Below are 27,106 nucleotides of genomic sequence, written 5' to 3' on the forward strand. Positions count from 1 at the left end.
TATAACTTTTTGGGTCTCCAGGTGGTTTTTTTCTTCTTTAAAATGGGTATTATGTTTGTGGTTCTCCATTCCTGTGGTATGTCTCCAGTTTTCCATGTATGGTTGATAAAGTTAAGTATACAGTTTTGGGCCTGTGGTCCTAGTCCCCGAATCATTTCATTTGTTATTTTATCTGGTCCAGTGAATTTTCTTGACTTGAGACTTTTTAGGGCAGTATTGAGCTCATGTAGAGTGAAGGGAGTGTCAAAGATCTGACAGTTGACTGTTGGAGCTTTTTCTTCTTTCTTTAAGATATTACTGAAGGCCTGGTCCATTTGTTTTCTTGGCTTTGACTTGTTAATGCTGGCGAAATATTTATTGAAGGTTTCAGCCTTTTTAAGGTTTTCTGTTATTATGTCGTCAGTGCCTTTTATAGGTTGGGGGTTTGTTATTTGTTTCTTTCCTGCTAGCCGGTGGGGAAGGGTCCAGACCTTTCGACCATCTTTGTTTGGATCTAGTTTTTCGCATGTTGTGGTCCACCTTTTCTTTTTTTCTGTTTTAATTTTGTATCTTATAAGACCTGTCAATTTGTTGTACGTTGTCTTGTTCTCTCTAGTAGGGTTTTTTTTCTATAGTCTTCCAGGCCATGTTTCTTTCTTTTACTAATTTATCTAATTCAGGTGTCCAAAAAGGTTTGTATTTCTTAACTTGGTCTCGAGGAATGTGTTTTTTTGCTGCTTGTAAGATGTTGGAGACTATAGTTGTGTAGGTTGAGTTGACATCTGTCTCCATGGCTAAAAGGAATAAACCAGTTGGCTACATATCAAGGGGGCTCAGGTTCAAATCCTACTCAAGCTATGTTGTGTTAGCCGAGTGCCTAATGACAGTATGGAAACCTTCACCCCGATCTTCACTTCCCCCCCACTGGTCCAAAAGAGATTGGGCCTTAGTGCCCTGAGCATATTACAAGCATAAAAGTTGCACTACACAACAGCAATTTAAAAGTAAACCAAAATAAAAGGCATCTTCAAGTTCATGAGAAATGAGATTGTGCTATTCTTTGACCATGACGGAGAAGTTGCTACATAATTTAGTGTTTAATTTCTGGTTAACTGTTTGTTGAAATCTACTAAAAAAAAAATGCTTATATTTTTCAATGGTCTGAGTGGCTCAGGAGCATTTAGTTTTACGCAGCTTAATGTAAGATTGGATACCTTTTAGGAGACGCAGTGGCTGAGTGGTAAAGCACTTGGCTGCAGAACCATTGGGTCCCAGCTTGGGTGTAGAACTGAGAGATCCCAGGTTCCAATCTGGACTGGGATTTTTTATTTAGGGATATATAGGGCACCCGAGTCTGCCAACTCTAATGGGTGCCTGACACTAGTCGAGAAAAAGTAAAGGTGGTTGGTTGTTGTGCTGGTCACATGACACCCTCATTAACCATAAGCCACAGAAACAGATGGCATTAACATCATCTGCCCCAAGGTATGAAAGGGTACTTTACTTACTGGAATAGCTTTTGATTATTTTATTTTTCCTAAAAACTAAATAGAAAAAAGTTCTACTTTGTTTTCAAGTCACCAGTATATATTTAAGATGCTCATACAGGACCAATATTGGGCCTTTGGCTTGACTGGTGATGTGGTATACGCTCTGGACTGTCATCTCAAATTTCCTGGGCTCAAACCCTGTCCTGCAGGAAGTTTGGGCTAGGATATAATAATCTTCAATTACAAAGGAACATCCTAAACAAAACATTGACATGAAAAATATCAATATTAAAAAACTGAAAACAGAATCTCACAATCTCATTCAAGTAATCAATGCTAATAAAAGTCGAAACTTGTAATAAAAATATTTTTAATAGAAAACAATCTTATTGAAAAATAGTAACACAAAACAGTAGTGTTCATATTGCACTGAAATCACTGACTAGATTAATATAAATAAGGCTTGTCTTCAAGTCTGAAGATTTAACGAGAGAAGTATTTCCTATGGCTACCTAGCCCCAGCTGCAACTTACATATTTTGCCACATCCAGCACAGACATTGTCAGCCAGAGTAAAGCTGCTTTAATTAGTTTTATAAATATAATATAAAATACTGAAGGGGTACATAGTTTTAAATCACTTTATTGGAAGAAAGTCTCTGGCCTCCTTTAAATGTATTAAATGGTATCTCATAAACAACTGTTGTGGTGTGTTATCACAATTCTATTGAGGTATGTTGATACATAATCATATATATTTAGAAACATATCAATATAACAAAAGTTGTCATTTAAAATGATGAATATATTTTAAAAAAATGGTTAGTTGTATTTGCATTAATATAATAATGAAAGCCCTGTATATATTATAATAAAATGTTATAAATAACAAATTTATTCAACAACATAAATACAATCAAAAGACTAACATTTCAAAAAATAAAACCAGCCAAAATTGTTCAGCGACCTGAAATTCTCATAAGTAGCTGGACTCGATATAATATTCCGTCCCTGTTTCTGAGAGAGGTGGATCAATTATCAAGACTTGGGTGCTGTATCTGTTCTTTGAGCTTTTGTAGGAATTTCTGGATCCTGATCTATCCATAGTGGGAGATTTAAACAGCTGGGTAATCTCAGAAATACTTTTGCCTTTGGTCTCTGGGACAAACATGTAGGTGAAGATGAAGAATAACAACAGCATGACGGAGAAAGGCAAAAAGGAATATGTTTCTAGTGACTTCTGTAAGGAAAAAAAATTAAATAAGTAGTTTAGTAATAATTCAATTTTTAATCATGAAAAATCATCTCTGATAAATACAGTCGCGTAGCAAGGGATTTAGGGGTCCTAGGGGCTTGGCCTTTTAAGGGGGTCCCTTTGTGTTGACATTTGACATCATGACATGTGATAATGTACTTAATAAATAGATAAGTCTAATGTGTGGAATACATGCAAGAAGGTAAATAATTTACATAACAACATGAATAGCAAGATAAAATGTCATTGGTTTAATATTTAATGCACAAAAAAATTCAGACACTCATTTGGATGACCCCTCAAGTAGGGGTCTGGGGGGATTTTAAAATTTGGACTCCCCTGGCCCCATCCTAGCTACCCACTAGATCAGGGGTTCTCAACCTGTGGGTCGGGACCCTTTTGGGGGTCGATTGACGATTTACCAGGGGTCGCCTAAGACCATCAAAATGGTGGAAAGTTATTGTCTACTCTTCTATTGCTGTATGTATGAGGGTGGGTGGGAGTCGCGGCAGAGTGGGGGATTGTAAAAAGGGGTCGCCAAGCTTAATAGATTGAGAACCGCTGCACTAGATAAATATTATGCTTATAATAATTACATCCAAACAAGAAGACAATAATAGTCAAACATCGAAGATGTTTTAGACCTATTAAAACTTTATCTACATTAGTAGAGTTTATTTTATCTTAAAGTTATATCACTTAGTATTTAATAAGGTATAAAATGATCTAATTTTGAACTAATTTAAATCACTTTGTCTACATACAAATAATGGACACTTTGATGATGTTTATTGTAATAATTGTAGTCAAATCATAGTTGTCAATATCTGGGATGTATGCAGAATAGATTATGTTGTTTTTGTATAGGTGAAGGTGAAGAATGTTGAAAAAAAAAAGGATTAGTTAGTTCTATTAACTGAGTAATTAGATTACAATAGAGAAAAAAGTAATGCTTTACTTCAATGACTAAACTGCAATTGTCTTTATATAACAGACAATTTATTTTTACAGCATGTCATTATGTAATCATAGAACATTTAGCAAAAAAAAAGCAGCACAGCATGAGGAGTAGATTAAGTAGATATAGATCTGAGTGTTAAAGCGCTTGCCTTACGAAACTTAGTGAAGACTGGGATTTTTTATTTCGGATCTTAAGGACGCCCTTGAGTCCACCCAATTCTAATAACTATAGTTAGGGAAAGAAAAGCCGTTGGTCATTGTGCTGGCCACAAGACACCCTGTCAACCATAGAAACAGATGACATCATTTGTCCTATACATCCCAAAGCCTGAAAGGGTACTTTACTTGTTTACTTAGATCCCCTTAAAATGTTCTTACCTGTAAAATAGGAAACACCAAGCCAACAGCAAAGTTGCACAGCCAGTTGATCACCACGGAAACACTGACAGCGGCTGACCTGGGACCCTGTGCAAACATCTCAGTCACCATGAACCAAGGTATTGGTCCTGAAACATCAATCATAAATCATAAGAGATTTAGAAGCCTAAGCTGTTGTTTCTAGACTCATTTCCACATGGGTCTTTCTTATAAGTTCAAAGATATTAAGGACCTTATTAAGGAGTCACCAGTCATCTATTAGAGATGCTCACCTATGGCAAATAAAACTATACATAGTTAGCTTTTTAAAAAGCTTATCTCAACTCACTGTCTGTCTAGTAAAATGTTTGTACAGGTTATTTCTCCCACACCCTTTCTCGAATCAAGTTGAAACTTTGCACAATTATTCATTGACATAGACAAAGACATGAATCAATGAAAAAAATGTAACCAATTAGTTTATTAATTAATGGTGATTATCTTTTCGATATCAACAAGGGAAAGTAATCCCACAGTATTCACAGATATAAAAGAATATGTAGAGTGTGGTCCCCTTAGATAATTTTTTTTCTTCTCACACACCCACTCTCAGATCAAGTCGAAACTTTAAATAATTATTTATTGCACCTAACTAATCATGAATCAATAAAAAATTAGTTTGGAAAACAATCATATAAGATAATGAACAAATGTGGGTGTGATGCTGAATTGCATGTTTTTCATCTTAATCCATTCATTTAAGTTTTTTATAAGCATTATAAATTATCTACTAAAAATGAATCAGTCAATAATTAGGGTCATGAAGAAGACACCAAAATCAATTGCAAGACAGTTCAGGGTAAGAAACCCCTAGAGATGAAAGACTCAGCTAAAAATTAAAAAAACTCCATCACAACTGGAACCAGCTAGAATGGCATCATATGACAAACAATTTTATATATTCCTAAATAAGATGAATTCAGAAATGAAGATTATTACGTCCTAGCCCAAACCTCCCAATAGACCGCAGGTATGCAGAGGTCCAGGGTTCAAAATGCATTCCACATGATCAGGTAGACATTAAAATCTTTTTTTATGAACTGCTTTGAATTAATTGCCTTCAAACTAAACCCACCTGGTCCAGTAGCAAAGAGACAGGTGTAGATGATGACAGCCACAATGCTTATGTACGATAGCCAGGGCAATGTTTTCTGAAAAAAAAATATAAAAAAATTGTCAGCTAAAGTTTAAAGGATTTTAAGAAATTGTAATAGTAGCAAACTAAAACTCTATGGCCATATTACAAGGTCTTTAGGACTTGCAAAAACCTTCCTTCAGGGAACAGTACCAGGAAAAAGAAGAAGAGGCAGACAGAGAAAACAATGGGAAGACAACATAAAAGAATGGACAGAGAGGAATGGAGAAAGATGGTTGACAGATTTTGCGAGGTGCCCCAACTGTCCAACAGACTAAGGGATAGGTGAAGGAACAGTAGCCCTGTAGTTTTTTATAAACAAAAATAATTTTTAAAAAAAAAGGAATGCCATCTATACATAAAGATTGATTTTTATGGAAACAGCTTGCTGCCCAATGCACCGAATGATGTGGTAGATTCTAAGTAAGTAATCTATACATACCTGCAGTGAAAGGCAAACAACTAGTACTACTGAGGAGATACACATGCCCACAAGGCCAATCATGTGCAGAGTTCTTCTGCCTGCCCGGTCCATGATCAGGGCAGATATGAAGGTCATCATGACTTTTACAACACCCGTGGCCACCGTGGCGTACTGAGAAGTCTCCTTGCTCAGACCAGCTGAGATAAAAATACTTGTAGAGTAGTAGACCACCTGAGGTTGAATAGTATAGAATTATTTGTTTCATCATTTACAGGCTGAACTTTTTTTTTAAAAAGTCTTTTCTTTTTAACCAAAATAGTGATGTGTTTCACTCTGAAATCTAAACCTTAGCCTGTGGACTTCTGGTTTGGATAAAAACTGGCCCTACAGTGATGTAGCTTAATTTATAAGAACAAAAAAGTATTTTAAAAAAAAATTTCAATAATTGGGTGTATTTTTTTTAATGATTAGTTTATAATATCCGTAATGGGAAAAGTGTTTATAGGTGGGATTGCTGATCCAAATTGTAAATATTTCAGATGGAGGGATATTTTTTTAAAGTTTTACTGCTAAGCACTTAAGGAACACATGTCTGCTCAAATTGAATCTCGAATGAAAAATCAACCAACCCAAAAGGATTACAACTCAATATCTTCAAATGGAAACCTACCATTTAATACCATCTAGGTATTTTACCAATGAGAGAACATCTTGAACTGAAATCTCTCACTGCATCACATAAAAACCAATGATCTAGGACATGAACTCAAACCAGCAACCCAAGTCCCATCTAGGTTTATTAAAGGAAGCAAAGCTATCATAGCAATGTATCAGTATCAATTGTAAATAAATAGGTTATCGACTGTATTGACTATAACTATATTAAACTCACAGCATTAATGCCAGAAAACTGTTGAGACATTTGTAGTACTATGCATATAATTAGTGGCCATCGCAACTCACTGGTCCTCATCAAATCAAGCACACTAAACTAGAAGATGAAAAAAAAAGTTATAAGTAGATTTTTTTTTTTTTTAATTTTCTAAGTGAAAACTAAAGAAAGACTTCAAGTAGGGAGAGAATCCATTCCATGATTTTTTGTTTTGTTTTTTTATTTTCTAAGTGAAAACTAAAGAAAGACTTCAAGTACGGAGAGAATCCATTCCATGATTTTTTGTTTTGTTTTTTTATTTTCTAAGTGAAAACTAAAGAAAGACTTCAAGTACGGAGAGAATCCATTCCATGATTTTTTGTTTTGTTTTTTTATTTTCTAAGTGAAAACTAAAGAAAGACTTCAAGTAGGGAGAGAATCCATTCCATGATTTTTTGTTTTGTTTTTTTATTTTCTAAGTGAAAACTAAAGAAAGACTTCAAGTAGAGAGTGAATCCATTCCATGATTAAATGTCTACAACAGTGTTTCTTCTTAACATCTACAGACAATGCTTTAAAAAAATCTTTCTTCTTCTTCCTCATTCTCATTGTTATCTTGGAGCCTTCAGATGACTAGACCAATATATGAGATGAACTGCACAGTGGTTTCCAAATCAGGGAGCTCTCCTTATAGTTTTCTTTCTATTGGGGTGTTTTGGGGTCAGTGTCTTGTACGGGCCAGTTGGTAAAGAGAACAGTTTTGAAGAGCATGGTCAGCACTCTGGTGACACTCCACATGGGCAGATTTCACTGGTTCCAATTTTAAGCTTAAGGTACATATGTTGTCTCATTCTGTTGTGTCCGGTCCTGAGTCGAAAGATTTGACGCAGATCTTGTTGGGATAGCTTGTAATAGGCATCATCTTTCTTGTGATTCAGATGAGAGCTTGTCCATTTCTCATTAATTAAATCTTTAAATTCTACCCATGTCCCAACACTTGAACACTTGTATGACAAAATAGAAAACATGACATTGCAAGGGATGGGTGGACAGAAAAATAAGAGGTGCAGATCTTAGAGAGGAAGTGGAGATGGATTGGTCACAGCCTTAGAAAAGATACGAACAACAGAGCTACACAGGCCTAGAGTGGAACCCCAAAGGCACAAGACGTAGAGGAAGACCAAAAAGAACGTGGCCACGCAGTGCACTAGATGAAGCTGAGCGGACAGAAAGAGCTGGGAATCCATTAAAAAACTAGCAAAAAAACTGGAGAGCGGCATGTTTTTACTAAGACTTTATGTTCCATGTTCAATTGATTAAACAAATTAATTTATTTCACTTTGATATCTCTGGGTAGTTTTGTCAACTCTAGTAAACCCTAAAAAAAATTAAAAAGTAAAGTACCCATTTCAGACCTTGCGATGTATAGGGCAGATGATGTACATGTAGAAAGATAAACAAAATAAGTTTTAATATGAGATACACAAGGAGTTGCTGGCCTTTATGCACTTGATGTATTGCCGACAGACATACAAGTGTGTGTACACTTCTGACCTTAGTGACCTGTAATGGAGATCCTTTATGATACAGTATGGCTGCACTAATTAGTTGTTGATAGCATTGTTGGATAAAGGCTTTAGTTTTATTATTAGTAGCTGTAAGTTGCTTAAAAATGCGTAGCATTGCTTCATTTAAGTTGCTGTCTTGCAAGTGGGTGAACAAATTAAAGCACAGTGAAAACACTACTTTCACACCTTAAATAGTAGTAATTATTAAACTGACATTTAGGCATTGTACTAGAGTTAATGCAATATAAAAAAAATTACCTTTGGTGAGTTGCTGAGGTCCTGTCGTTCTTTCTTCATGGCCTCCATCTCTTCAGACACATCGCTTGTTTTTCTTAACCAAATCAGAGCTGCGTAAACAAAGGATAAGACAACAGAATTTATCATGATTTACAGGTTTCAAGTGCTCAGAAATGTGCATCAAACCCCAACTTGATAAAAAAAATACTTGAGCACTACTAGATCACTAGAAAAAAAAAAGTTGATAGAAATAACAATGTCCATAATCAACTCAATGACAAAGTAAAACTTTAAAAACCTCACCTGCTTCAGCCGCATCATCATCTCTTTTATTCACCAGCAGATATTTTGGAGACTCTGGGCAAAAGGTCAAGGTTACAAGACTGTATATTGCAGGAATAATTGGACTAGCTGTAATGGAGGTTAAAAATATATGTACATAAATTATGTAAATTTTAAACAATCTGTTGGCCTAGTATTAATGCGCATATCAATGAAAATGTATTGAAATTTTTATTTGCTAAGGAATATGTAAAACAACATGTTGAGTATATTTTGTTTGAATGTTATAAGATATAGTTACAACAGAACTGTTAGTTCACAAGTTCTTTTAATATCTTTTTTTTTTGTTTTTAAACTTGGTTTCATACTACAGTTTTAAAGATGATGAATTCAATTTTTCTCTTATTTCTTAAAAGGACCTTCTTCTTCTTCTCTAGCCAGCTTTATTGCTGCTGAGCTGTGAGCTCTTTTGCAGACTTTGCCAAGGAAAAAAAGTCTGCTGTTTTCTTCACTTGTTCAGCACTGCCGTACAGGGTGTTGGTTATGTTGGGCTGTAGTGGAAGTAGGGTCTGCCTAAGGTGGATTAGGGAGGGGCATTCAAAGAGGATTTGGTTTACGGTTTCAAAGGGGTGGGCACAGTGTCTGCAAAGGGGGAGTTGCGTGGAGTTTATTTTGTTCAGATGGTAATTTAATAGAGGTGTGTGTCCTGTTCTTAGTTGAAAGATTGTAGATTGTTTTTTGCGGGGGAGGAAGTTAATGCTGTCCAGTTTGTTAGGCGTAGTCATTTCTTTGTGCATGGCTCTGCCTGTGTTTCCTGATGCCCATTGGTTGAGCCACTCCTCTTTGTGATTGTTGACTAACATTGACCTTACAGGTCTGTCTGGTTGTTCCATAGATGAACCTGCCTTTGATAGCTTATCTGCCTTTTCATTTCCCATGATGCCAATGTGTCCAGGGATCCACTGTAGTGTGATATTGATATTTAATTTTGATATCATCTGATGGATTATCACAATTAGTGTTGTCAACTCTCTTGGGCTGTTTGAGGTGTGCTGTTAAGTGCTTGCAGAGTGGATTGGGAGTCTCTAAAGACAACAATATCTGATGGTGATTGCACTCCTTCATATAATTTGTTTTCCACTGTCTGTAGTGCTATGGTAATTGCCTCAATTTCAGCTTGAAAGTTTGAGCAGTAATCGCCACATGGTGCACTTCTTTAAAAGTGTTTATTTTTAGGGAAGACAAGTTCTTTTTAATATCTTTTTTTTTGTTTTTAAACTTGGTTTCATACTACAGTTTTAAAGATGATGAATTCAATTTTTTTTTCTCTTATTTCTTAAAAGGACCAAAAATATATAGTTCATACAACTAAACCAGTGATGCCATGATAGGATAGTGAAATGAGCTTTGAGAAAATTAATTTGAAAAGTTACCAGCCAAGCTGGCAATAAACTAATTTAAATATTTTTTAGGTGAGTAACTTTCAGTACATAAGGTCAGTTATAAAAAGGCCTAGTATACCTGGGATCAGATTAAATTACAAAATGATGAAGTAATACCAATATTGTGGTTAAAAACATAATAAAATCTCAAGGCTATTAATTTGTCTTACTGTTATGGGTCCACTGGCCTATTCGGCTTGAAATACAACAGAGAGGTATTAAACAGGTCATCAATGTAATGATGTCACAGCCCTCAAAACAAATCTGTACAAGAAACTGGCAACAGAAGAAAAATGCTTGGCATTAAATGGCCCACACGACCTTCAAGTCAGTCATGCAAAGAAACTTGCTAGACAAGTGATACACCTAAGTTTGGTGCCTTTACAAACCCCTAGCACAAAATGTGATATAGATACAAATTAATACCATATCACAAAGGCTGCAATATTTAATGCTCAATATGTTTTGTGCACCGTAGTTCTATCCAGTATAAAATATAAATTGATCCCAATATCGACCTTGCACTAGATCAGGATATAAGTGTATAAAAGGAACAATAACAATGATAAACATTGTGGTGTGATGCATACTCTCCCATACTTTTGACATTTATTGCGCAGCTTGGCTTTCACAGTAAACTTTTCTTCAGAAGCTTAAACATTAATGACATAGCTTTAACTTCCTTTTTCTCTCAAGTTGGATTTCATTTGTGTAAGCCTTAGCTTTTATTGTCAGCTACAAATAGGAATAAAAATCTTCCCCCTATTCAGTTTATACAAAACAAAGTTACAGTTAATTGTATTCAGGGCAATTATTAAAGTGTAAGTCATAACAGCAAAACTTACCAACTAGTATTGGCCAAAGGGTTTCAGTGCCGAGTACAAGTTTCATTCCCAGAATTCCCCCGATGAGAACTCCAAAAGTGATTGACAACTGGTTGCAAGTCCCACAAAAACCTCGCAGAGAAATTGGTGCTATTTCGGCAAGATACAATGGAGCAACAGCAGAGTTTAAACCTTTCATTGGAGCAAAATACAAACCATAGTTATAAAATTTATATATTTTTAAGCATTTTTTTTACAAAAGGTAACAATAAGTAAACATTTTTTAGACTCTGACACTTGCATCAATTAGGGACTAATAGACCGCCCTGCTAGCACCCCTAAATTGAATTCTTGGGATTATTATTTTAAGTTCATTCCGATTTCATGGAAAGCTCCCCAGTCCTCAAGCAAACAAGGATGGTTGCCTGGTCGTGCGGTTTGCGCGCTGGTCTGTCATTTGGATTTATCGATGGTCCCGGGTTCAAACCCTGCCCGCTCCCATCCCCCGTCGTCCTACGGGAGGTTTGCACTAGGAAGTAAACTATCTTCAACTCTGAAGGAACATCCAAAACATGTAAAACAAACAAAAAAAAAAACATTTTACAAGCACGCTGGACATCAATTTGGAAAACACATGTTAATTGAGTTTGACATATAATATCTTCCTGAACCATAATGTTTGGAAATAAAGACAATGTCTACCATGTATTTATATAAACCACAGGATATGGGATTAAGAGAACATTGCTTTTCCTTAGTGTATAGAATAGATTCTGCTGACTGCTACTTATACACAGTGTTAAGTATAAAAGATGTTTGAATAGCATAGACATAAAACTTAACACTTTCAGTAAACAAACAAGAACAAAACTCTCTTATGTCTTTTTTTTATTTGCAAGCCTTACCTTGTACAAAACAACAAAAAAAAAAAAGGATATTAATTTAAAGAACTAATTAATTTAAAGGGCATGGCTGCATGGTGTTGCAGTATGCGCGCTAGACTGTCGTTGGGTTGTCATGCCCTACCCGCTACCATCCCCCGTCGTTCTGGAGGAAGTTTGGACTAGGAAGTAAATTATCTTCAACTCTGAAGAAACATCTGAAACATGTACAACAAATATTTCTTACTATTACTTTCTTTTGTTACATCACTTTAAAATAAGCCCTTTTTAACTGTTTCCTCAATAATAACATTTTGTAAATAGATTTAGATTTTATAATCCTTTTCAACTCTGTTACTAATGTGTTTTAATGTATTTTTATTTATGCACAATTTGTAAGACCAATTTTCTCATGGATAATATAAGATGATTATCACTATTACAGCTACTCACTTCATCATTGCCGTGAACACATTCTAACAATGTTACAGAAACAGAAACAAGCATCAACAATATCACCAGAAACAAATAGTTAAATGTGGTTCTCACCACAACAAATGCCAGCCACAACGCGTCCAGCTATCAACACCTCAAAAGACTTGGAGACTTTGCTGCAGCCTTGTAGAGCAGCACAGGTAAAGGCAACAGCGTTATTCAAGAGTAGAGTACCTTTCCTAAATGAAAGAAGACAAAGTCGTTGTAAACCACAATGGTGTAAAATAAAAAGTTCCCATTTCAAACCTTAAGGTCTATAGGGCTAATGATGTAAAGGTCATCTATTTCTGTGGCCTATGGTTAACAAGGATGTCATGTGGCCAGCACAATGACCAACCGCCGTTACTTTACCGCACCTAATGACAGGTACCCATTAGAGCTGGGTGGACTCAGAGACGCCCAAAGATCCCAAAAACAAAATCCCAGTCTTCACCAGGATTCAAACCTAGGACCCCCGGTTCTGAAGCCAAGCACTTTACCGCTCAGTCACTACACCTCGGTGTAAGCAAAACAATAACTAAAAAAAAAATAAATCATATTCTTAATGAATTATTTATCTGAAGGAAGGTTTGCAATTGATAAGACATAATGTTCTAAAACTAAAAGCTATTAATCACAGTCTGTGACTGGCAACACTGTTGTAGACTCCTTAGCCCACCCTGGAGAGTTAACACCACCTACCAAGCAGGCTGTGAGTTTCCATCATGTCCTGGCATAAATCCAAAAAATAGAAATTGAAAAATAGTTTCAGTGTCGACACAAGTACCAAAATTTCCATAAAGTCTGGAAGCACACCAGGCACCCTGATCACGCCTCCCCCCATGGTGGAGGTTGCCAAGGCCTGAACAAGCTATTACATGTGATGTTGCTAGTTCAGGCTGTCTTGAAGTCAACCAATTACTCTGCAATCGTTTGGGTGTAATTGTTCGGGTGTATTACGTGCAGTTGACCAACAAGTCCAACAAGAACTGGCACATCGATTATAACTAGTGAAGAGATGTAGTCAACACTGATGAACACTTGTACATGGGTTTATTATGATAAAAGGCCACAGTAGAAGTCTCTGTCACTAAACACGTCGTTACCCTGGAATGTTCTATCGCTAACTGATTTTTTCAGTCTCTAACCCAACATATCCCAAACGTCACTAGTCCCGTTCAAAATGCGTCTTCTATGGTGCGTCGCTAAATAACTAACCTATATAAATAAGGTGTCTAACAGATTCCTCCCCCCCTTGAAAAAAAATATGTCAATATTTTTCCACTACTGTCAAGTCTTACAAGGGCATTTTCAATTTAAGGGGAAGACCACAAACATAAAATCTTGATCTATTCATCTTGACATCTTCATCTTGACAGTTCCTCATATTCATGTCAATGTTCATAACAGTTCATAACATCCCAGAATCATCTTCATTGGTACATAGTTCATCATGGAGGAAAATGTGGCATCTTATGGGTACGTCCTACACATCTCAAATGTTCTTTACTGGTAGTAATCTGATAAAATACAATATTTTAAAAAAAACAATTATAAACTTTATTTACACATTCAATAAATTTTTTTTCTTACCACCCTTTTATACGCTTTTGTCCATTTTTCTTTTATACTCACCCTTTTCCATAGAACTAACTTTCGTCAATGATATATGAAGTGATTCACACAAAAAAAAAATATCCATACTTACTTTTAAATGCTTAACATCAACTTTACTTATCTCCCTTTTTCATAACATATAAATGGTGTCAATATATTAATATATATTACATAATCAATATAATCATAGTTTATTTACAAACTTATTTCATTTCAATGTCATTCTAGACAATAGATCAGCTACAATATTCACAGATCCACTAATAGCTTTCACTTCAAATTTATATTCCTGTAGTGCTAAGAACCATCTATAAACACGACTGTTTTTCATGCTCTTTTGCTGTATATACTGAATAGGTTTATGATCAGTTAATAATATGAATTTCCTTCCTATTAAATAGCTCTCTAGCTTAGTAATTACCCATATTACAGCTAAGGCTTCTCTTTCAATGACACTATATTTTTTTTCTGCCTCTGACAATTTTCTACTTACATATAATATAGGATGTAAGTTATCATAGTTCTGCATTAAACAACCACCAATAGCATTACCAGATGCATCAGTTGTGACATAAAATATTTTGTCTTTATCAGGTAGTCTTAATATTAGTTCATGACTAAAAACATCTTTAATTCTGTCAATAGCTTTCACACATTCCTCATTACAAACTACTTTTTGAGGTTTTCCTTTTTTAAGTAAGTCATTTAGTGGATTCACTATTTCTGCTAAGTTCTTTATAAACTTTCTGTAATAATTTACTATTCCTAATATGCTTTTAATTTGTCTTTTTGTTGTAGGTATTTCAATATTAAGTACTTTCTTTATGTTATCTTCAATAGGGCTAATCATGTTGTTATTTACTTTATGTCCTAAGAAAATTATTTCCTCCAATCCTATTTCTACTTTTTCTGCTTGAATTGTAAGTCCACTTTCTTTTATTATTTTGAACACTTCTTTCACATCTACCAAATGTTCCTCCCAACTATTATTAAAAATACATATGTCATCCAAATAGCAAATAACATTTTCTTTGTTTCCAATTATCATGTTCATCATTCTATTAAATGTGGCAAGTGCATTTACTAATCCAAAACTCATATAATTCCATTGAAAAATACCATATGGTGTTACAAATGCTGTGTAAGGTTTTGCATTTTCTGTTAAAGGTATTTGCCAATAACCTTTAGTTAAATCCAATTTAGTAAAAAATTTTGCTCCATTTAATTTATGTAAAATATCCTCTATATTTGGCATTGGATATGGGTCAAATTCTGTGATGTTGTTAAGTTTCCTATAATCAATACATAACCGTATATCTCCATTCTTCTTTTTGGCTATCACAATTGGTGAAGCATAAGGAGATGTTGATGGCTCAATTATACCTGATTCTAGTAAATTGTCTATTTCTTTCTTTACTTTGTCTTGTAAATGTAGCGGTATTCTATATGGCTTAAGCTTGATAGGTTTTGGATCTGTTACTTTAATGTCATGTTTAATAATATTAGTTTTTCCTGGTATGCTGGAAAAAATTTCTTTGTATTCCTGTATTATTTTAGTTATGTCTTTTGACTTTTCCTTAGTTAGATTATTAAGATTAATCTTTTGCCAAGTTTGATTCTCTTTTGTTTCTATTACAGGTATTTCCTTAATATCATTTTCATTGTGATTTTCATTTGTTATTATCATCAAGCATTCTTCTCTTTCTGAAAATGTATTTTCTATTTCCTCCTGAATGTTTTGTATCAACTCATCTTCTCTATCATGATATAGTTTCAAATTATTTATGTGATATGTTTTAACTTTCCCATTTATTTCAATTTGATAATTCACATCACTAATTTGTTTTATCACCTTAAATGGACCTTTCCATTGTTTACCAATTTTATTTTTCAGGTCATTTATTAATATTAATACATTGTTTCCTACTTCTAGTGTTTTCAATTGTCTTTTCTTATTTAAATTCTCATGAGCACTTTGTTTGTACTTCTTATTGTTGTTATATGCTTGAATCCATATTTCTTTCAATTCTGTTGTGATTGTTGTTTTACTGTCATTATTTAATTTATTCTCATTGTCTATTAGATTTTCTTTAAAAACATCTAATTCATCTCTGGGTTTTCTTCCATGTATTATTTCATATGGTGAGAATTGTGTTGCTTCATGGATGTTGTTTCTATGAGCAAATAGTACATAGTTAATGTAATGATCCCACTTGTTCTGATTATTCTGAATTATCTTTGTTAGTGATCTTTTTAATGAACCACCATATCGTTCACATAAACCGTTACTCTCCGGGTGGTAAACCGAAGAGTATATGTGTTGTATATTATATTGTTTAGTCCATTTCTTAAATTGTTCTGACTTAAACTGAGATCCCTGATCACTCAATATAATTTTAGGTATACCATGTCTTGTAATTACTTTTTGAGTTATGGCATTAATGATATTTTCTGCACTTGTATTTGATAATGGGATTGCCTCTGGATATCTACTGAACATGTCTATTACTGTTAGAATGTATTTGTTATTATTTTCAGTTTGAATTAAAGGACCTATTAAATCAATAGATACTTTCTGAAATGGTTCTGTAGGTTCGTCCATTTCTTGAATAGGTGCTTTATTCACTAGGCTTTTGTTAGATCTCTTTTGACATATGTCACATGAGTTTATGTATTTGTTTATTGTTGCTTTCATTTTGGGCCAAAATACTTGTTTTGACAAATTCCTATAACATTTCTTTACTCCCCTATGTGCTGCTAAATTATTATCATGTGTCATGATTAAAACATCTTTCCAATATTTCTGTGGTAAGACAAGTTGTTTTATTTTCTTGTTATCATTACTTGTTTGTCTAAATAATATTTTATTCTCTATACAAAATTTCTCCATTGGATTATTATTGTTTTTATCTGATATTCTTGAATATATTTTCCCAATAATATTGTCATTCATTTGTTCTAATGCAAATGTGGGTATTGTTTCTTTTTCACTTTGAGATATTTGTGTTTCAAGACTATTTTGTGTTTCATTTTCTATCTCTCTTTCCTTAACATCTGTATTTTCTATTTGTATTATATTACTGGTTTCTTTTTCTTTATCATTACTTATTACATTTATTGTATTTTCCTGTTTCTTATCTTGTTTATCCATTGATCTTGTTATTATCATACTTGTTATATTTTGTGTTTCTATGTTTTCATGATTTTGTCTTATGTTCTTGTATTTGTTTTGCCAGTCTTCTAATTCTTTTCTTGAACATTCTTTAACTCCTTTTATGTTTCCTACTAACATATCATATCTCATTTCTGGTATTGCAATGCCATCACAATAACCAGTGAAAAATGGAGTTTCAATGTATACCCTTATAGCTTTAAATTCCCTTACGGTGCCATCTGCTAATTCTACTTTCTTAGTAAACCCTTTATACCAATGAGGTTTGACAAATTTAGTTTTTACTGCCAAAGTGTTACAACCTGAATCCCTGATTAATTCCACCGGAATTCTATCTACAAACCCTGGGTACACTGCAAAATTGTTCCTATTTCCTTCCATGAAATATACCCTATCTGTACCTTTATTTTTGTATTCCCTACTGTAACTCCTATTTCTATAATTTCCCCTGTCATTCCTATCTCTACTCCTATATCTACTGTTATTTTGTTCATTGTATCTATTTCTACTTCCAGACCTACTATTCCCTCTTCTACAGTTAGCTGCTATATGACCTTTTCCTTGACATTTAAAACAGGTTATTTCATTATATTTTCTATTTCCACTATTTGATCTGTTTCTATTTCTACTTCTATCAACATTTTCTTTAGTGTATCCTATTAAATCTACTTTGCTCTTATCCCTATCAGAAAATGGTTTATTTGGATAGGCATTTTTGTATACTCTCATTATTTCTGTTATTTCATCTATAGTTTTTGGGTTTCTTTCTCTAATAAAAGATTGTAATTGAGGATCACATTTATTTACAAAGTTGTCCACTAGAATAAAATTTTTTAATCCCTCATAAGAGTTATTTACTTTTTCTAATTTTACCCACTTATTGAAAAAATCCTTTTCCATATTAATGGTAGTTTGGGGTTCTATTTCTAATGATGGTATATTGTTAAAATATTTCTTTCTAAAAGTTGTAGCATTATGACCATAGGCATTCAATAACTCTCTTTTTAAAACCTGATAGCTATCATCAATATGATGGTCATGATTTTGGCATATTGTTAGAGCTTGACCATGAACAAAGTCTATCAGTATTTCAGACCACTCTTCTTCTGGCATATTAAATGTAGACATTTTTGCCTCATATCTTTTCAAAAAATCACCAATGTCATCCTTCTGTTCATCAAAACTTTGTATCTTTCTCTTTAGCCATGTTTGCGAATTAGGGTTGTCTCTTTGTGTGGTAATATTATTTGAGTTATTTGTGTTATTTCCTTGTTCAGTTTGAGTTCTGGCTTGTGCTGCATCCAATCTCATCTTTTCCATTTTAGCTTCATGCTCTCTAATTTTTTCTCTCTCTTTGTCTTGCCTTTCTTGTTCCTCTTTTTGCTTCTCATATTCTTCCTTTCTGATCCTTTCTTGTCTTTCTATCTCTTGTCTTTTTTCTTCTTTCTGTCTCTCCATCTCTTGTCTTTTTTCTTCTTTTTGTCTCTCCATCTCTTGTCTTTTTTCTTCTTTTTGTCTCTCCATTTCTTGTCTTTTTTCTTCTTTTTGTCTCTCCATTTCTTCCTTCACAACTTGCTGTACATAAGCTGCTAAGTCCTTTCCTTTTAACTCCATGGCCTTTCCATCCTGCATAGCTGCTTCCTTAACCTCCTTAAGGTCCACATATGATGATGTAGCCATTGTGTTTTATATTTTATATATATATTTTTACTTAGCCTATATTGGTTATGGCTATACTTTAAATTTATTTTATATTTAGGTTTTTACACACTTTTATACCAGTTTTAAGTGTTATGTCTCTATCTTTAGATTTAGTAAATGTGTAAATCTAGTCTGAGTTATTATGGTTATATTCAAATCTGTATATTAGGTCTAGTATCACACAAATTTAAATCTAGTATATTATAGTATATATAATAATACTATTTAGATCTATAGTTATCAAGAGCACTATGACTTTTAGATCTAGTATGAATAACTATGATCAATTTTAAAACCTGGTATGACTGAAGTCACAGTGAAGTGTTTAGAGTAAATTCAAAGACTGTCTAGAGTCTAGATCTAGAGTAAATTATGGTTCTATTTAACCATATAAAACAGATATGTTTATACAATGTCAAATATATCTTCAACAAGATATATATATCTAGAATGTACTACCTTCATTCATCTTTCAATTAATAATATTTCAAATTAGAGTCTAGATGATTTAATTGTACCAAATAGATGTACAACAATTTGCAGATCTAAATTTAGCCAGACGATAGTGTTTGACTACATAGCCAGTTTCGGCATTATTCTCATGGCAAAATCATATTTGATTTTAACCGCTCAAACTAAAATTATTTTAGTCTGATTCACAGTAAAAGAATCCTACCCGCACTTTCTATCATTAAGTGAAAAAAAAATACAGATCTAATTAAATTAATAAAAATAAATAATTTAAAATAATATAAACAAATGAAATAATTAAAATGAGACTATCACTATGGGTTGGGATGTGACAATATGGCACACAATGATAACGTCACGAAGTAACCAGGCAACAACGGATATGACGTTTACACAAACAAAACAAATTACAACTCTAAACGTATAATATAGCTTTTCATCTAAATTACGTCTTCTACCCCGACGGGTTTTAAGGCGCACCACCTGATTTTACTCAGGCTAACGTACCAAATTTAGACAAAATCTATTTCTAAGGGCAATCTAAACATATACTAATAAGAAAAATGGCACTTAGCTTTTGATAAGAAAGATCCCTTTGTTCAGACTCCCGAATATGTTAGATCACAACAAATTCCACTGCCTCTCTTCCAGTTCTGACTCTGTTCTCCGGTGCTACCAGTATCCCACGTAATGCCACAGATGTCTTGATATGCCACAGCAAAATGTTTCAGTTCCTTCGACAACTGTTGATGACTGTATGTGTAGTTCCGACGACTTTGTGTACACAGTTACTGACGAATAGGTTAACGGTTCTTCTGGCGATGACTTGATTTGTGTAGACGACTACTGACAAATAACAGTCTCTTGACGGCAACTTGATCTGGACGACTGACGAATAACGAATTTCTTGACGATGACTTGATCTGGGCTGACGAATAACGGCTTTCTTGACGATGACTTGATCTGGGCTGACGAATAACGACTTTCTTGACGATGACTTGATCTGGGCTGACGAATAACGGTTCTCTAAAATAGTTCACTGCTTCTGCTGCTACTCTGGTAGTACGACAAAGTTTGCTGTTGTACTCTGCTTCACTAGACCAAACTGTCCAATGTAGACTAGGTGAGACCAAGGTCACCTCCGACGACGTTCCGTTAGACGATTAACGGTTTTCAACGAAATTAAGTGGATGTAGCTGTTTCCACAACTTCACTGCTAACAAGTCTAGATATGGTCTAGACCGACGAATACTAAATATATCAATGTTCAGCAAATACGATTTTACTAACCTTCCAAAGGTTAAACACAGTGACCGTTATAAACGTGGCAAGCAACCGGTTCAATGAGCAAACTGCTCCACAAGAATCTCTCCCAGGGTAAGACGACAGAGCGATTTCGATTTAGTTAGCTACCAAACTTGTAGTACTCACAATACTTCTGACAGCGGGCAAACTGTCCTTCTCGAAACTGACGAGGTAAAACTTGATACTCAATGTGGCTCCTATGACGAAGAAAAAAATATGTCCAACAGGTTCACTAACGATCTCTCACCCGTTATGAATGAACGGTTTCTCTGGTTGTAGGTCGATTCAGCATCTGAAGATCAGGCTTTGATACTATACTGGTTAAGTAGACCAGACGTTACGATGATTACTGTCCTGACGAAGGTCACCCTGAGTTAACGGCTCGTTGAACGTACGATCAAGAAAATGTAGATCTAGAACAAAGTCACTCTGCGCTGATGCTGTGTTCAGCCGTACTCCGATGAAATCTTATATCTTCGAGTGCACGACCCTCACCTGAGTAAACGTTCTGCTTCGAGGTCCGGTTCGATGTTCGGCTTCATCAGGGGTCCGGCTTCGAGGTTCGGGGTCGCCACTGTGATGTTGCTAGTTCAGGCTGTCTTGAAGTCAACCAATTACTCTGCAATCGTTTGGGTGTAATTGTTCGGGTGTATTACGTGCAGTTGACCAACAAGTCCAACAAGAACTGGCACATCGATTATAACTAGTGAAGAGATGTAGTCAACACTGATGAACACTTGTACATGGGTTTATTATGATAAAAGGCCACAGTAGAAGTCTCTGTCACTAAACACGTCGTTACCCTGGAATGTTCTATCGCTAACTGATTTTTTCAGTCTCTAACCCAACATATCCCAAACGTCACTAGTCCCGTTCAAAATGCGTCTTCTATGGTGCGTCGCTAAATAACTAACCTATATAAATAAGGTGTCTAACATACACCACAGTGCGTGATGGGCCACTGTTCCATTCGCTCATATTTCACATAGTTCAGGCTTAACTTTCACTCACTGTGCCCCTGCTGCAGGGAAGAATAAGAAACTGATATTCTTTTGAACTTCCCTAGACTTGCTGATCTTTACCTCCAAAGGTCTGGGAAACTACAAGCTCTTGACCTGTATGATGTCATACGTACATTACACACAACAGAAGGATTTCTTCCGTGGCTTTTGCAAGACAGGATTTGAGTCTTTCAAGCCCTCAGTCTAATGATGTTCAATGATGATGATGATTAACCACAGTTCAAATTTCTGTCAATCATTGCAATCAAACAAAACTTAATTACTGCGCAAAAACCTTTCTATTTACTTTCTGATATAAATAAGTATAACCCTTTTCGGGTCCTCAAAGATAAATATATATATATATATAATTAGGTAGTACAATTTGTTCTTCAATTCTCTTATCCTGAAACATTTAACTAGTTTACTTTTCCACATTATTATGTATTAAATTTGGCTACATAATCTCCTAATAATTAAACTGCTTGTTTGATATCAACAGTGTTTCAAACAATTTTTTTAAAAACTAAGTTAAATAATATGGCTTTACTAATAGATGGTTTTCATACAGACCGAAACTTTGGGATGGCTGAGTAAATGGAAAGTTAAAAACAAAAAAATGGAAGGAAACAGTCAAAGACCTTCCTACAGGGAACAGAAAAAGAAAAAAAGCAAGAAGAGGTAGACAGAGAAAGCAATGGAAAGGCAACATAAAAGAATGGACAGTCCTGTTTGAAAGAGAGGAATAGAGATAGACTGTCAACAGATCTTCTTTGGTGCCCAAGGATTCAACAGACTAAGAGATAGGTAAAGGTGAAAACAGCTGGTGACAGTCCCCTGTAAGTTAAAGAGCTTAAAAAAAAGAGTTCTGTTTCAAATTTTTCTTTCATTCCTTATTTCACTTATCCTCACCTTCCAAACTTCCCGGCAAAATATGCAGCAGAAACTCCTCCCATCATGCCCCCAACACAAAAAAGGGCCACAGTCATTGCCCAGAGCATTGTAAGCAGTGAGTCTGACATGACTTCATCATACCTATCAAAGTAGGTTTCATTGAAAAAATCTTTGATCACCTGTAGAGGAAAAAATAAATTATATAGAAACATGCAGAAACAGAGTATAGTTTCAGATATTCCTTCAAAAACAAAAGATTACTATCTCATGGCTCAAATCTAGGAAACCAAGGGATGGAAGCTGGCAGTGTTTAAACTTGGCCCAAAAAGGCATATCACACAACCAGTAGCTAAGAATAAACACATTTTTTGTTAGTAAATGTAGAAGATACTTGTTTCTGCATAGTAAGTTGAGCTATGTATAGAGAAACGACTATGTCAAGCAAACTGGACACTATCTATTTCTCCCCTGCAAAGAGCAAATCTATGACATTTCAACTAAAAACAGGAGACATATCTTTAAATTTTCACATTAAGAGAATAAGTCCCACACTATAACCAGTCTGTGGATATTGCAACCACCCTTATAAAACTGTCAATCATATCCTCTTTGAATTTCCTAATTTATTTCACTAGACAAACCCTATTATCGCAACAAATCAGTATAGCCAACTCACTGTCTTTTTTTTTTCAGCATGCTTTTTTTTCCTTGGCATAGACCGCATAAGATCTTACAGCTCAGCAGCAAAAAGTTGAAGAAGAGTCGGCTTTGAAAACCCAGTGCACAATAATCTTACAAACCTGGTGGTGACACAGATGGGGGTAGTGCTGTGTGTGTGTTTTTAGTTGACGCACATTGCCCCAGGCCAGCGCTGAGATGAGTTACATTACACGCCAGTTATGAATAGGAATCAGGCAAGTCACGTCGAATGTAGTCATATAATCAACCAGAATAGTCAAACGATGTTCCATCCAGTTCTAGAAGGCTTATAAGAGGCCTATATAAAAGCGAATGTGTCAGAGTCAAAAAGTCATTTAACATTATCTCGCTATTTCACAAGTATGAGGCAAAGTCAGACATAACCAGCACGGTGTGAAGTCGATCCGGAAGAGAGAATTGAGTACAAGGCAAGGAAGAGGCGAAGTTTTTGTACAGTCAGTGTTAGGTTGTTGCCAATGGTACAGTATTGGCTGTAATTTATTTGACATTAAACTGTTACATTACTTTGGAGCCCTAAGTTGTCATAACCTTTGAATTGGTTGTGTCGTGTTGTGCAGTTTGCAGAAAACCTGGATAGTGAGAAACGTTACAATAATATGCTAAACATTATTTAAGAAGAATGAAACTGATCGCAGCATAGTCATAAAGTTTTGTTTACTAGTTTAAATGCTTAGCTGGATTAATTTCATTTTTGTGTGTGTAAAGAATCCAAAAAATTAATCATTTACTTGTAATCTTCTAAATAAACAATAAATAAAAATATTTTAAACATATTTTATTTGGTAGCATTGACTATCTCTGGACTGTCAACATGATGGTAATAGGTTTAAATCCTGCCAGCCACCCCCCACCCCCCTCCCTCAAACCATTTAAAACAAAAACAACTCTTAGAAAGAAAAAGAGAGAAAAGTTTTAGTACCAAAAAAGGAGAGTCAGAGAGAAATAGAAAAGAGAGAAAAATCAGGGAAAGAGAGAAAGCATTTCCTGTGGGTTCAAATCAACCCTGAGGTCTTTAAACTGCCAAACAAATGACTGCAATGGATGCTACTTGTAGGTTCTCCATTGTGATGTCAAAATCAAACGATTTGTTTAAGAGTTACACAGGGGAATCTATAAAACTGGTACTCATTGTATGTTTCTTTACTCAGAAGGTGAAATTTAAAAAAAAAGACAATAATTTAAAATATTGATAACCTGTTAAACTTAGCTCACCTCTTGAGGTGCATTCAAGATTGCAGTATTCAGACCAATTTGTAAAGGACTTCCAAGTACACAAGCTAAAACTGCCAAAGCCAAATGAGATTTTGATGCCTGCAAAGAGATACAATAATTCAATAAGCAAAATATAATAAATCCTTTAAAAAAACAAACAAAGCTTATCTAATGCGAAAGAACTCTGTCCTTAAAGCTATATATACCAATAATGTACAACTTATTTTCCTTATTCAATATCAAACAAAATAATTGACATATTGAGTATTTTTGTTAATTGTTTCATGTATTGTTAGGTACGATAAATAATTGTTTAACGTATCAACTTGATCGGAGAATGCATGTGGGAGAAATAGAGGTAACAATTATTTAAGGAGACTAAACCCAACTTAGCCATATCTGTGAATACTGAAGTATTAGTTTCCCTTGCAGCTATTAAACAAAATAATTAATTACCAGTTATTAATTGTCTAATTGTTTTTTTTTTAATTGTTATCATGTCTTCTCTATGTCAATGGATAATTGTGCCAAGTTTTTACAAGACAGAGTAAGTTGATATAAGCTTTGTAAAAAATACTTACAAATGATGACACATAAATAAAGTAAACTTAAAATGGTTTCTAAATTGTTTAGGATGACAAAATAGTTTTAATAGACTTTGTTTTGTTTTGCTGTCTTTACAAAATAGAGCGAATATTCACATTTGATTACAGTAAACCTATAGTAAAATCACTAAATTTAGAAACCTTTCAGGATAGAAGACTCAAAAGTAAAGTAGCAATTACATATAAATACACTAAACCATAATCTTCAAATACAAAAACTAATAAAATACTCTGAAAGAGACAAAGATAAAGGCACATATGCTTGGATAAATGTGTACAAATGCTCCTTTTTTACTAGTGTTATTATACCTTTACTCAGGAGCATTGTGTAAAGTTTAAGTAGTTAGCTATATGAATATTTACTAGATGATTTTAAAACTATTGAATAAGTGCCACTAATCAATAAATAAAGCATTACACATGGAATGGTGAATCTCTTAATGTGAACAAGTTCTTGCTACCATGGACATTAACAAATACATGTACATAAAGATCCTCCATCAATGAACATGTTTATGATTCAGTTTCACTACTCGACATCTCCTCAGGAAAATGGACAATTTATGAATACAACTCTTCATCCTCCATTATTTGACTGCCAATCTTATAAGGTCATGAGGGTGCGGTGGCCTAGCTGTTAGGCGCTAGGCATTCAAACCTAGGGTCTTATGTTCAAATCTTGATGAAGACTGGAATTTTTTAATTTCAGGAAATTTAGGGTGCCACTGAGTCCACCCAACTCTAATGGGTACCTGACTTTGGGCGTTGTGCTGGCCACATGATACCCTGCTTGTTAACCATTGGCCAAAGAAACATAATAGCTCTGTAGAGTTCAAGCTCTGAAAGGGAAACTTTACACACAAGGTCATATACTGACTGCTTTCTTTATAACTTGGAACCTAGTTTAACTGTCTGCATCTTAGAGATGAATACACACACAAAAGAACATTAAGTTTACTTGTTTGAAGGTATTTGACTTAAGTCGATATCTTTGTTGTCTTGGTATTAGTGTCATCATAAGGTTGGCGAATATCTAGTGCTTGTGAAAAACATTAATAATACATTTTTTTGCACAGGATTCCAGCAAAAGCTGCTTTTTATCTTACTTATTTTCTGCTACTTCATTTTTGATTATTTTGATTCCAATCAACATATTGCTACACTGTTCAAGATAATAATTGTGATTTATGAAGGACTTTGTAGCGGGCCAATTCGAGATCATGTGACAACTCCACCAAACCAATAAGAATTCTTATATGACTGGATATGTCATCTATAGGATTTGGAATATTGTTATTGGTCCCTTTATAGATTCATCCAAAAATATTCACACTAACGTCGATCTCTATAAAAATAAAAAGCCTTACTTTTTTTAAAGAGAATATTATAAAATCTTACAATAATTTTTTGACATTCATGTCATGGCTCTTTCGTTGACCCTACCAGCCAAATTGGGTACAGGCCCACCAAGCATTTGCCTGAAGAATGCCCATATACTGTATGCATCAGTCCACCCCTGCCAACATATTCCGTAGATCTATTCCTTAGGCACCTTAGCCTTAGTGCCCTGGCCTTAGCCAGCCTTAATTCAGGAACTAGACTTAGTATTATTAGTCTTATTAGATTAGTAATAAGTAATAGTAGATTATAGATAAATCATAAGTAGTATAATGTATAACTAGTATAGTAGTATATACTATAAGTATAATCATCATGAGACTGAGATGAGCATGATTAAAAATTTGTCTGAATTTTGAATAACTTTAATAACTGAATAACTTATACGTTATAACTAATATAACTAAAATAAAAAAAATAATAATAATAAGTCAAAAGACTCAAGTCTCAAGTGAATAAGTTCAATTAGACAGACTGTCACAGACTTAAAATCTAAATCTAAGTCTCTAAGTACTAAGTAAGACTAATTTTAATTAATTTAGTAATTAAATGACTAATCAGTCTAATCTAATTTTAGATCTAGAATATGAATGAGTCATATTCATTTTTCCCTTTCTGTACCTTTTCTCTTTTACCATTTTTCTTTACATTCGCACTTTCAGTTTCTAAAAACTCCTTTGATTTCAGTGAAATATTTGATTGATCTTTTGTTAGTATTGGTATTGTGTATATGGGCGTCTTATTTGTGGCCATTTTGTACAAGTATTTATAT

General features: G+C 34.3%; 1 protein-coding gene and 1 long non-coding RNA gene across 2 annotated transcripts; both read right to left on the bottom strand.

Annotated features, from left to right (window-relative positions):
• Positions 1-1,819: 1,819 nt before the first annotated feature.
• On the bottom strand, positions 1,820-27,096 carry LOC106073306 (solute carrier family 2, facilitated glucose transporter member 1-like). The gene is made up of 12 exons (XM_056008003.1): positions 26,956-27,096; positions 24,332-24,430; positions 22,418-22,578; positions 12,314-12,438; positions 10,905-11,075; positions 8,639-8,746; positions 8,357-8,445; positions 6,552-6,650; positions 5,678-5,890; positions 5,176-5,251; positions 4,062-4,189; positions 1,820-2,708 (listed from the first exon to the last, which is right to left on the bottom strand). Exons 1-12 carry the CDS (start codon positions 27,085-27,087, stop codon positions 2,445-2,447), a joined length of 1,665 nt encoding a protein of 554 aa, XP_055863978.1. The 5' UTR covers positions 27,088-27,096; the 3' UTR covers positions 1,820-2,444.
• Positions 13,275-21,423, bottom strand: LOC129922344 (uncharacterized). Its single transcript, XR_008774347.1, has 2 exons — positions 19,188-21,423; positions 13,275-13,758 (listed from the first exon to the last, which is right to left on the bottom strand). It is a non-coding gene; the product is annotated as an uncharacterized LOC129922344 (long non-coding RNA).
• Positions 27,097-27,106: the final 10 nt, after the last annotated feature.

Source organism: Biomphalaria glabrata, chromosome 13, assembly GCF_947242115.1.
Source record: "Biomphalaria glabrata chromosome 13, xgBioGlab47.1, whole genome shotgun sequence".
NCBI classification, from domain to species: domain Eukaryota; kingdom Metazoa; phylum Mollusca; class Gastropoda; family Planorbidae; genus Biomphalaria; species Biomphalaria glabrata.